The sequence below is a fragment of the Mytilus californianus genome, unplaced genomic scaffold (genome assembly GCF_021869535.1).
Source record: "Mytilus californianus isolate M0D057914Y unplaced genomic scaffold, xbMytCali1.0.p SCAF_8, whole genome shotgun sequence".
Lineage (NCBI taxonomy): Eukaryota > Metazoa > Mollusca > Bivalvia > Mytilida > Mytilidae > Mytilus > Mytilus californianus.
Window position 1 is genome coordinate 13774313 of NW_026262734.1, and position 13444 is coordinate 13787756.

Below are 13444 nucleotides of genomic sequence, written 5' to 3' on the forward strand. Positions count from 1 at the left end.
ATTGTTATTTATGCGTACACCATGTATATTGACATTTTAGTATGTCATCGGGGATTCTATTACTACCATTTCTTTCTCAATTGTTCAAACATTTGTGTGTGCAAAATTTGGTCTGGGGTATGTGTAAATAAATATGACAATTCTTGCACAAACATTATGAAACAAAACATTCCCCCAAAAAATCAAGAAACGTTAGCAATTGACGGTAACAAGTATTTTTAAACATCAATAAAAAATTATGATTTGATAACTAATTGTCTCAAAATTGCTACCAAATAAGCAATACTTTTCAACAGTTTTTGATGTTTACGTTAATATGTTCGATTTGTAAATACGTCAATTTGGACAGATTTAATATTTCCAGACAATCCAAACTATTTAATCGTTAACACACTAAAACCTGCAGAGTATGAAGGGCATTATTTGATTGATTGATTAGCTATTGGTGTTTCACGGCATTTTCGGCGCTCTTTGCTATAATCTGATGGCCAGTTGATATTGACGGAGGAAGTCGGAATACCAGGAGAGAACCTTAAACCGTCGGCAGGTCAGCTCGCAATTCTATTCGAATATAGACTTTGAAATATTGATCTGATTATTTGAACGATATTGTTTATTATGCATTCTTTAGATACAAATCCGACAGTAGAACATTAGGATCAGGAAAAATAATTGTTTTATCTAAATAAGTTACTGAGTTTACCACCAGATAAAAATTGCATACAATTTAAACCGAACTAAACTATTTATTGTAAAATTAATGTTAACAGATATTTAATGATCAACATGACCTTCACTAACGAAAACTTCATTTGTTTTGAGTGAAATGGTTTCTCAATGTGAAATGTAAAGAAACTAGTTGTCTAAGTAAAATTTGTGGTATGAGTAACAGCAAGGTGTGAAGGGGGTATCTTGATTCTATTCATTTAAACATCTTTTATGTTATTAGTTAAATCAACTGATAACATTTATATTACAATTGAATGGATTACACCAACATACCAAATCATACTCTTCTTATATTTTTTATTGCCTCTTAATGAAGATTTTAAATAAAACTGTGGATTTTCAACTCGATAAAGTTTATATGTTTATGATAAAACAATTTTGTTTTAATGATTTGCATAGGTGCACTCTATGAATACATGTCAAAATGTATATCATCCGTGTAAAAATATTGTTTTGTGCACGAGGAACAAGCAAATGAGTGAATTATGTCACTTTTTCATTGCTAAACCAACCTTGAGTGTTAAACTCTATTGTATGAATACGTGCGTAAATGATGTATTCGTAAATTTACTTCATTGGGTTCGCTCAGGACAATTAGTTTTGAATGTTAATAGGATAATAAAAAAAAAAGTCTTACAGAAGAGACATCACTGCATAGATAACCGTTGCGTCAAAATGAGTTACAATGAAGTTTTTTCAGCATATTTTTTATATACTGGAAAAGAATAGACAAAGTTATCACAGGAGATATGAGAAAAACAAGTTTTTTTTTGGTGGTGTCTGTTCATTCTTTATAAGAATTATTCATCAAACTAACCAACTGAACTTATATGAATTTTGGTTATTCTGCTAAGGTTTCACTTGACCATCAAGCTCTTCACGTCTTCAGGTACTTGTACATCTTTTGCTATCAATAATGTGGGCTTAAGCGTTCCAGGTAAAGGTAAGTTAAAAACAAGCCGTTAGGACGTATGAAATATATAAGTGTTTTATTTTACCTAGAGTTCATTATCCTGTAAAGGAGATTGTTTCGTCATAACAATAACCATTTGAAATTAAATACAGTCCTAGTCCGGAACACACTAGCTGTATATAGTACTTAAATAATGAAAAAAAAAAAAATAACAATAATAATCATTTCAATGACCGGATACATTATTTAAACAATGTCATAGGACAATGAGGAAATAATGTTTGACACAATTCGTAGTATAACAACATAGATCGGTACAAGTATGTAAGAGTGTCGACAGATCTGACAACCAGAAAGCATCTTCAAAACAACGATAATGTAGAAAGTTTCGAGGGTCATTATGTACATTGATTTGTTTTTTGTGTTTGCTTATATTGATATAGTCATAACACTGAAGACTGGGGATCCACATGTTTGTCCAAAGCCAGTTAAGATGAGGTATGTTTGTCATATTATTCGCGTGAAGTAAAAGATATTGATTAAAACATTAAATCTAAATCAAATATTCTATGCTTCTAACCTCCTTTGGTTTGCCTAACTTTTGCCTCGTAGTGTTCCTTGTTAAGATCATTTAAACACATATTTCGGAATTGTACACCTCATTTTACTAAACCTCAGGCGATACATCAACCCAGAAGGTAGAATTTTGCAACTGACAATGCTTTATGACAAACATGTTAGCCATGTTATTACTGGGGATCTAAACATAATTCAACATGAACATCTTCGAAAGGTGATATATCATGGTACTACATGTAAGTTCAGAGAACCCCAACACATGGAACCATAACTTTAAAATAATTATGGATTCCATTGAGGACTACGCCAGAGCATGGGCTTAACGAGAAGAAGTTGAACTAGACACTTTGTCAGAATGGGTCAAAACAATTAGGTCTCTGATAAAACGTCGAATTTATAAGTTGAGAAACTGTGTAAATGATCGACCAAAGTCCGTTTTCAAAGACAAAGAAGCTGTGAAATGTCTATCATCTCTTCACGATAAATATGTTGTTGTTCCTGCGGACAAAGCTTCAAATAGTATTGTCTTTGTATGTAATTCGTACTACTACGAGTGTCTTGTAAAAGAATTAGGAATAAATGAGCACTCAGGTAATCTCACATACAAAAACATATCATTTGACAAGAATGAGATTTTGGCAAATCATAAGTGCTTCATGGCTTCAATGAACATTACATTGAACAGCAAATATGAGGACACCTTGTTTGTATTGGATACCTAAGCTTCACAAAATTCCATACAAACAACGGTACATTGTCGACTCATTTGCATGTTCTAAAAAGGAATTGTCCATTAGATTAACAAAAAATTCTGTCCGCAGTGGAATTTGGTCTTCAGAAATACTGTGAAACTGTTTACTCGCGTAATGGTATTAACCATATGTGGATTCTAAAAACTCTAAAGAACTTCTGGATAATTTTAAATCTCGATCTTTCTCTGAAATTAATTCAATCAAAACTTTTGATTTTTCAACCTTGTATACCACCATTCCCAATATGAAATCGTCTAAAAGAAATAATCCACAATGCTTTTCAATAAAAAAATGGTAGCATACGCTATAAATTTATTACTTTGGGATACCATACGGCATATTTTGTGAATAGTAAACAAAAAGGTAAAACATGCTACACAGAGGAACAAGTGATCAGTATGCTGGAGTTTCTTATTGACAACATATTTGTTGAATTTGGAGGTAGACTTTTTCAACCAATTGTCGGCATTCCTATGGAAACGAACTGTGCAACTCACCTTGCCGACCTCTTCTTATTTTCATATGAGTCGGAGTTCCTTCAGATACTTGCCAAAAACTTGTCAAAAACAGGAAGATCAAAGAAGCCAGATTATTTAAATTCACACTCAGATATATTGATGATGTTATTTCCATTAACAATCCAAACTTTTCTGATTGGGTTCCATTTATATATCCTCATGTTGATACTTATACCTCGAATTATCAATTTACCCGACCTTAGTAGCCATATACCAACTTCACGTGCATATGGGATATACATTTTTCAACTCATTCGGTATTCAAGAGCTTGCAGCTGCTACTCAGGCTTTATAAAATGTCACCAGGGTCTGATCAGAAGTTTGATGAACTAGAGTTATGTCAAAGAACGTTTCGTCCTTTCTCTAAAAAAGTTCATCTGAAGATACCAAAACCTTGTCGATAAATATTCCGTATCAATTTCACAAATAATATATGATGGTCTTGAAGTATAGATTCTAGGTAATGCCGTTGTTTATCATCTTAATTACGTGTTATAGTGTTCTTTTATTTGTCTTTGTAAATTATTAACCTTTACTGTTTAGTCCATTTTTGGTAATATCCTTATGGCGTGGCTCGGTACTTATGCATCCCGCCATTGTGTTGTTGTGATGTGGTCATATTTTGTATTCTTGTTTTTCATTTTTGCTTACGTGCTTTGTCTATATGCCATTTTGTTTTTCTTTGTTGACATATTTGTTTGTTTTTATAGTGATTAAGATTATAACACAATGTTGACTGCTGTACCCCTATTTTTGACATTTTTACCTATTACGTCTGTTTGGTTTGATCACACATTGTTATCAATATAATGGAATTTTATGCGACTGTCATATAAGTGAGAGGTTTAGCTAGCTATAAAACCAGGTTTAATCCACCATTTTCTACATAAGAAAATGTCTGTACCAAGTCAAGAATATGACAGTTGTTTTCCATTCGTTTGATGTGTTTGAGTTCTTGATATTGCCATTTGATAAGGGACTTTCCGATTTAAATTTCCTAGGAGTTCGGTGTTTTTGTTATTTTACTTTTTGATAAATTCTTATATGAAAAGAATCGCAATATTAAAAGAAAAACACTTACTAGGTATTTGGTCCTGAGTGCAAATTGTATGTCCTTTTTCCTCTTTCGTCGTAAAGATAGCGTGCTTGTTCATGCATATGGCTAAACGTTTTTAAATTTTTTTGCGTTTGTTTGTCTTTTTTTTTTTTTTTTCATTTCTTCAAGCATACTTGAACTCAAAAGGAATGTTAAAACTGTTTCCTCTTTCTCTTTATTTTTCCGTATAAACAGTGTACCATTTTGCTTTTCATTATATGCAGCCGTCTGTCTGTCTGTCTGTCTGTTTCTCTGTCTTTCATAAGTGCATAATTTTTAAGTAACACGTTAATACTTCGACATTCGTTCATTATATGGTCGGCTTGGCATATCTGTTTTTCTAATGCTGCAGTTTAGGTACCCTTAATAATTTCTCTTTACCGATAATGTATCTAGCAGCAGCATATATACGTTAAGCTTTACAAACATGTCGTGTAAATCGAGATTAAGACAAAACATCTGCAAGTAAAGACAAAATAGATTGATTGCAAAATTCCATTCCAGTTGATGACTATTTTAAGTACAAACATGTAGTTTTGCTAATGCAAATAAAATATCATCTCAAGTTCAATTTATTATTTTTTTTTTTTGTTACATAAACTTTGGTAGTATCATTTTTGTTGGTAATAAACCATCATTCTTGCGCTGCAAATAAGCTCATCATAGATACCAGGATTAAAAATTTGAACCCCAGGCGCGCGTTTCGTCTACAAAAGACATAAAAAAAATTAAAAAGGACAAAACAAAGATCGAAATTGACGGGCATTGAGGACCAAAAAATTCGAAAGGTTATGCCAAATACAATCATTGACTTATGTGCACTGAGATATTTATTTTTAAGCAGATTTTTGTGTTTCTTTTAGTAATCCGTCTGTAACCCAAAAGGAACTAGATATAGAGTGTTGTCCTGACTATATTTACCAGAATAGACAATGTGAAGGTAATATTGCCTTGTTGCATACATAAATTATATTGTTCATTGCTTGTGTGTTTTTTTTTTTAATCGTATGAACATATACTACAAACCAGTAAAAATCTGAAATGGGCAGTTTCTGTTCTCGACTGTACTGAATTGAATTTTACTCGAACATTCTTAATTGGTCTAGATTGTACTTGATGTTACTCGACTGTAGTCTAAACCATGCTCAAAAGTCTGATCTTGAACTCGATCTGTACTTGACCATTTTTAACCATTAGAAAGAATTTGAATCATACTTTACTCAAGTCCGAACAATACTCGACCAAGTCTGAACCATACATGACTAAGTATGAACCATTCTCGACAAATTAATACAAGTCTAAACAATCCTCTACCTCTTCCTAATCTATGTATTTTATATCTTCTATTTAGAGTCTACTTTTTACCAGATTTGATTCCCTCGGCTAGAAATTGACCAAGCGGTACTTTTAAGAAAGTGATGTTTCCGATAAAAAAAAAATCACACATAATTATGTAATAACACAATGTAAAAATAAGTGGTTTATCGTTGAAAAAAGAAATTGTTATACATTAAAGATTGATAAGTAGATGTTTATTGGTCGAGTAAGGTTCAGACGAAGGTCGAGTATGGTTCAGACTTTAGTCGAGTATGGTTCAGACCTTAAAGTCCTTTGATCAAGTATTGTTAAACCATTGAAAACAGGTCGACAACTGGTCAAGTACAGGTCAACAATGGGTTAGGACTGTTTCAGCCTGGTCGAGTACAAATCAGTACAGCTAAGTATGGTTTAGATTGGTGTCGAGCAATATCAAGCACATTTCATACTCATTCAGAATGGTCGAGTAAAATCAGCACAATCAAGTACAAATACAGCTCATTTCAGACTTTTTAAAACTGATTTGTAGTGAGAGTGTAAATGTTTTATATATGTCAATGAGACAACCAACCAAAACATATCTAAAAGTTAAAACCAAGTCTTCCACAATCGATGGATGACTATACGATATCTCAAATTCTAGATCACCCGAAGGCTTAATCAGTCGGGAATACATTTATATTAGAATCGATAAAGGATCATTGTCTTCATCTATACAGATCAACTGTAATCATTCGATTGTTCAAGCAAAAAGATATTGTTTATGATAGCAAAACGTTATTTTATGAATTTTTTCGTTGACTTCGAAAATGAATATTTAATGAGATTTCGAAATAGATTTTATTTTGGTTAAGTAAAATTAAACTAAAATTCTTCATGTTCTTCATTTAGTCTTATATTAAAAGTGCAAACGACAAAATAATACTACTTGTAAAATCTTTTAAAATCATGGACACTTTTTGGACATTTTCGATTATATATTATTCGCCAGTTTTTCAATATCGACTAATATAAAATACTAAACTAATGAAGAAAATCATTAATATTGTTTATGATTTTATGCTTTTATGGTTTTTTGCGTTTTCGTTTGGTCTTTGGTTTTAAACATGTTCACTTTTAAAGATTGTTTTTGTTTTTATTTATCAGAGTACAAGATGGTTTTAATGTTTACAAATGTATTTCTGCAGCATGTCCGCCTGGAAAATTTGGTCAGGATTGCTCACTGACATGTTTGAATAATTACTACGGGGTGCAGTGCAAACATGTGTGCAGCTGTACAGGTAACAAGAAATGTGATCCAATTCATGGCTGTGTCTGTTATGAAGGATTTACGGGAAAGTTCTGCAAAGATGGTAGGCAAATTTTTTAAACCAACGGTTTATATTTAGTAGTCACACTGAACAAAATAAAAATGTTTAGTTTTATCCAACAAATTCCATCATATGATATGTATTTTATAAATGTACGCTCATCCAAAATATGATGCTGTTGGATATGCCGAATGTATACTTAATCCTTTTGCCACGCTTGCTACGTATATGTCACTTGTTGGCAGACGGCGACAGGCGCATATATGTCTCCTGTAGAAAAATAGTGAAGAAACTTTTCAAAGCAACTACAAAATTGAACTACTTGAATTCCATTTAATATTAGATAAATATGGATCATTGAACTCAAATGAATAGCACTAAAACGTCATAACGATAGATAGGACGTCAATGTAAGGATAAAAACTGCACATGTCTCTACGCCTATTTTAAAAACGTTGCTGTTCAAAGGTTGACCATTTACCGCACTAAGGTCATATATGTCAATTGTCGGCAGGCACCCCTTAGGACATATGTTTACATTGTTGTAAAACGACAAGGACATTTTTCTAAATAGACAAAAATAAATTGTTCTAAACCTGCACTACTTGTGTTGTACTTCATGACATACATTATAAGACTTTTAAATTCAAAAGAATAATGTCATAACGAGAGAAAAGACGCCATCAGATGCCATTAGACAGCGTGTCCAATAATGTTTTGCTCAACACAAAACTGAATACTTCATACATAGAACAAGCATTTTAAATACGATGCGGTTATAATGTTAAATTGCTACTTATGACGAGAAGTAATGACATAAATACATGACGCTCATTGTACAAGTCATATAAATTGATTCTAGCTTTTTGTTTCCTTATTTTTTTTTTTAAATGTACACTTCGTCCCCCAGGGTATCACCAACCCAGTAGTCAGCACTTCGGTGTTGACATGAATATCAATTATATGGTAATTTTTATAAATTTCCTGTTACAAAACTTTGAACTTTTTTTAATTTTGGGTCCTCAATGCTCTTCAACTTTGTACTTGTTTGGCTTTATAACTATTTTGATCTGATCGTCACTGATGAGTCTTATGTAGACGAAACGCGCGTCTGGCGTATTAAATTATAATCCTGGTACCTTTGATAACTATTTACACCACTGGGTCGATGCCACTGCTGGTGGACGTTTCGTCCGCGAGGGTATCACCAGCCCAGTAGTCAGCACTTCTATGTTAACATGAATATCAATTATATGGTCATTTTTATAAATTTCCTGTTACAAAACTTTGAATATTTCGAAAAACTAAGGATTTTCGTATCCCAGGAAGAGATTACCTTATCCGTATTTGGCACAACTTTTTGGAATTTTTGGTCCTCAATGCTCTTCAACTTTGTACTTGTTTGGCTTTATAACTATTTTGATCTGAGCGTCACTAATGAGTCTTATGTAGACGAAACGCGCGTCTGGCGTATTAAATTATAATCCTAGTACCTTTGATAACTATCATTTGTTTGTTCTTGTAATTCATTTTCATAACCACTTTTCGTAAATTATGCCTTTGCTGTTAATATGCCCTTTTGTATTGATAGCAGACCTTTGCAATTCTTGATCGCATTTATTCACAAGTTTTCTGGACTGCACGATATTTTCTGAATTTTTATTTCTTTTGGTTCATATTCTAGACTTCTTTGCATGTGTACGTGTCAAGTGAATGTTGTCTCATTGTCCAATTTACCATACCTTTTAATACATATCTTATACTTTATATAAACTTATTAATGAGAGCTAAATGTTCGGTTCAAGTCTGTATGTTTCTATTATGGCATTTGATCTACTTTGAATACGAGGATATACATCACCTTATATATATATTCCTTAATAATGTTTTCATAATTTATATTTATTAACAGTGTGATTATTTTATTTGAAGTTTGTCCAACTGGAAGATACGGCGTGAACTGTTATGAGGAATGTTTCTGTGCACAAGACGCTAAGTGTGATCCGGTAACTGGGGTTTGCTTGTGTCCTGCAGGATGGTTTGGAGATCACTGCACAAAGGGTAAATAAAATAATGGACAAATGTACTTCTTTGTTCCAAAATATTCGTTTAATAGCTTTATTTCTTGCATTCGGAAATTAAGTCAAGCAACATTTACAATATCTTTATACAAGTACAAGTGTTATATCTAGACTAGGAATAAATGTATATATTACCTATACACAAAAACAAAAATCAACAGTCAATATCCTCTGACTCCAAAACTTATTAGTTGTATCGACTGAGGTCGATACTAACTTTTTCTGATAACACGTTATAGCCACGTTTAACGATTTAACTGCAGAATGTAACAAATAATAATAAAATGAAATCAAGGGAAACATCGTTAATGACATATAAAAATGTTATTTAAAAAACGAATTAAAGTCACATCTAAATATAATTATAACTTTTAGTTTAATAGAAAGAATAGATTTACTCAAAGAGGAAAAATAAAAACAAAATAGTCTGCACACGAGATAAATATGCAAGGATTTGATAAACAAAATACTGCATTAACCGTGTTGAAAGATATTCATTATATGATATCAGAATTTCTTGTAGAATGCCCATTTGGAAAATTTGGAAAGGATTGCAATGGAACTTGTGACTGTTCAAATGACGTAACATGCGATGTCATAAACGGAAAGTGCAGTAAGTGCAAATCTGATTCTAGTAGAAGACAAGATTATACAACAAGGTTCCGATATATATTCACATTCACTGTTTTTGCTATTTCCTCAACTGGAAAGTTTTAAAGTCGTATAAATATATATGGGGTAAAACATAGAATATGACATTAACGAAAAAAAGGAGACAAAGACTGACAACAGGGAAAGAATTTGTAAACCCACTTATTTCCGCGGATATTTTGTTCCAAAGATTTTAAGCTTTTTTATTTTTATCTTTGTTCGTGTATTGATTCAGAGAAGACCAACGTTTGACATGGGCGCGACATTGCATATTAACGTTATTTTTCTAGTCGCAAAACTCGCAACAATAAATCACTCGCGACATATTAAGTTAGTTTAAAGTATCAGATATGAAGAAGTTTGTTTTTTTGAGTGAAACTTATATTGTCTTGTTGTTCTTCACATATATACTCTTTGGTACCTAGATTGTTGGAATGTCTAAAAAGTAAACAAAATATCACAACAAAGACATTTGGTGTAGTTTGCAATCAAATCCAAATTATTTAAAAAAAAATCACCATTGTCAGGATACTCATAACAGAGATCAACTTGTGGTACTTTTTCCAAAAACAAGAGAAAAAGACAAATCATTAACCAGATTAAGCTAAAATATATAGGTGAACTAAAACTTATGGAATACAATTTGAGAATAAAGACCACCACGGTTCTACAAAATCATACTAGGTTTGATCATGGACACTTGTGGAGAACCAGTGATATTGAAATAAAGCATTTGGATTATAAATGTATTAGGGGCCAATGAAAGTATACAGATTTACCACTCCACGTATCAGATATAGTTACATCATACTTACCCATTAAAGAAACATGCTGATTGATACAAATCTATGAAAAACACCTGGATAATATCAATCATACACATTTTATTCATTTTAAAAGGTATACGTGTTTACATTTAATCAAGTTGTTGATTTTGATCTTGTTGATGTTTCAGGCGAGAAAGAAGATCCGAATTCAGATGGAGACGTTAATGAATCAAATGGTACAGTTATGATTTACATAATGATGGCTGCTGCTGTTATTGGTTTGGTCTGTGTTGTAACGATGACCTTGAAAGCTAAAGAAGCACTATGTCGTAAAGTACAGAAACCAAAAAAGAATGCTACAAAACCAAAGATTACACGCCGGAAGGCACAACGAAGATCATCAACCCACAGAGAAAACGCTCAGACCGAATCGTTTAAAATAGAAACAACAGTATCAGCCTTGCAACATCCATTTGAAGAAGAAGACTTGTATTGTGAAATAGAAGATATCAATCTTTCCAAAACCCAGTCGGTATTAATGCCAATATGATTGTACAAACTTATGTCGAAATTCATAAAATATCGATGACAACAGTTCAATCATGGAAATTTAAGATATATGGATAAATAGAATCGGACAAGGCCAAATGTTTTTTTAAAAGATGATATTTCTGTAGTATTGTCGCCTTATAGTTATATTCCATTTCAGTGTGTTATTATTCAATCTTGATGAAATTAAACTCTTTATATTGCTTTACAGTAGGAATGATTGACGATAGCAAATACTTGTTTCACTGATTCCGTTCATGTTGCCGATGTTAAAACTCATAAATCCATAGTTTGTATGATTCTAATAATAAGAAGATGGGTATGTTTAAAAATGCGGCAAGTATCAACCATGGATTACAGGACATGAATGTTACAAAAATAGGTCGACGATCGGCCTTTAATCAAAACTATATCATACCCAAAACTGTATAGTCAATCATAAAATAGACAAAGTACCTACTAGATGGAACATTTCCTTTGTTATGAAAGAACTATAATTTTTAACGCTCTGGACAATCAAATATTATATTTGGTTCTGTTATTGTATCTCTCTGGTTATGAACTGAGTATTTTCACTTGAAACATTCAATCCTGATAACTGTCCCATGCATGTTCAGTAAATGTTTTCTATCATATTTTAACTCCAACAGGGAATTCATTAAGTTCTTTGAATAAATAGCTTAAATCCGTTTATCTTCTAATTTTAGTTCTTGAAAAAATAGCTAAATTGTTTATCTGAGCTGTGATTTAAAACTAGGAATTCTTCAAATCCTTTTATGTAATTATAGTACTTTTTTATCCATCATACACCATCTTCGATATATACCGATTTATGTTTTCCGAAAAAAAATTTACTTTTCGTGACTGCACTAGATAGTTTAAGTAATTGTATCCAACTAAACACAAAAGATAGCTCGTGTTAAAATATGATACTCAACTGAATAAGAACTATTAAATATAACACTGAATAATTGGTTCTATAAAATATTACTGAGAATAATCATAATAAAGCTAATACACGTTTATTTATCACAAGATATGTAGTTGCTTTTTTGCTTTATCTTTTCTACATTACTGTTATGGAAGTAGGCAAACAACTTAGTTTATTAAGTTTAAATTGATGTAAATACGTTGGATCGTCGGATTTTTTATGGATTTAAAGTATATTTAGTTGACTTCACTCAAAAGGTAGATGATGATATTTACGTAATTAATCGTTTGAAAATATGAAAAGACTACAAAGAGAAAATTGACAGAACGAATAAAATTTGATAAAAACGAAAACAAAAAGCAATGGCATTATTTCTGGACATGCCTTTTCAACAGCAAAGACAAAACACTAATAAATGAACCGGTAATCTGCCAAACGTCTTGAAAATCACATTAATAAAAAATAACCAGATCAACTCATTATCAGAAAATAAATAACTAAACTTTCATCATTGACGTTTAACACACATCTACTATGCACTTTAGGTTAACATACAATGGTATTCATATTTCATGCTTATTTTGTGCTAGAAATATACAAATTTTCTTTCCAAGCAGTTGAAATTATGGGGGTTCACATTGTCCCCCTGGAAAGAGGTCCTACGTAATTGTATATTTTTGATCTTTTTATTTAAGTCGATTGTTTGTACTCAGTGCTTTTTGTTTGAATGGACTTAATTTGTTGTTTGTCTATGCGTCATATGATGTCAAACAGACTTTATACAGTCATGTTTGTACAATATTAATATATAGGAAGAACACAATGTATCAAAACAAATTTCGAAAACCAGCATTTAAATTTTGTAGCTTAAAGACCTTCTAACGCGAAAAAAAAATATTAAATCAAACATGTGCTGTTTTGTTTCCAACCTTCCTGAATACAAGCGGAATTCAGCCATTGACATACAATTGTTTATAAGAAAAAAGGAAATACGTTCCATTTTTTTTTTTGTCGAATATCATTTTCTGTAAATTGAAATTCAATAATAATGTAGTATATGGGGCCCCTCATTATGACCTTAGCATATCCTTTTTTAGTGGACTCGTGTTGTTGACTCCAATTTATTGTCTTTTAATGTAAATTAACTGTGTTCATCGTATGTGTTATCAATAGGAGACAGTAGATAAAACATTTGGAACTCAAAAATTTTAAAATTTAAGAGCCAAAAATATCTTAAACCAATTCAATGAT

The 13444-nt window shown here is 31.8% G+C and overlaps 1 protein-coding gene across 1 annotated transcript; it reads left to right on the top strand.

The window, feature by feature from the left end:
• Positions 1-1947: 1947 nt before the first annotated feature.
• On the top strand, positions 1948-12297 carry LOC127711226 (multiple epidermal growth factor-like domains protein 10). Its single transcript, XM_052217218.1, has 6 exons — positions 1948-2140; positions 5451-5527; positions 7092-7256; positions 9147-9275; positions 9819-9908; positions 10902-12297. Exons 1-6 carry the CDS (start codon positions 2043-2045, stop codon positions 11261-11263), a joined length of 921 nt encoding a protein of 306 aa, XP_052073178.1. The 5' UTR covers positions 1948-2042; the 3' UTR covers positions 11264-12297.
• The last annotated feature ends 1147 nt before the right edge of the window (positions 12298-13444 follow it).

What these genes read in the sequence shown, in the direction of transcription:
- LOC127711226 (XM_052217218.1), top strand. Translation starts at nt 2,043, where the DNA reads ATGTACATTGATTTGTTTTTTGTGTTTGCTTATATTGATATAGTCATA. An exon ending in CCAAAGCCAGTTAAGATGAG is followed by an intron (nt 2,141 to 5,450) that starts GTATGTTTGTCA and finishes TGTTTCTTTTAG; the next exon opens with TAATCCGTCTGTAACCCAAA. An exon ending in GGGAAAGTTCTGCAAAGATG is followed by an intron (nt 7,257 to 9,146) that starts GTAGGCAAATTT and finishes TTTTATTTGAAG; the next exon opens with TTTGTCCAACTGGAAGATAC.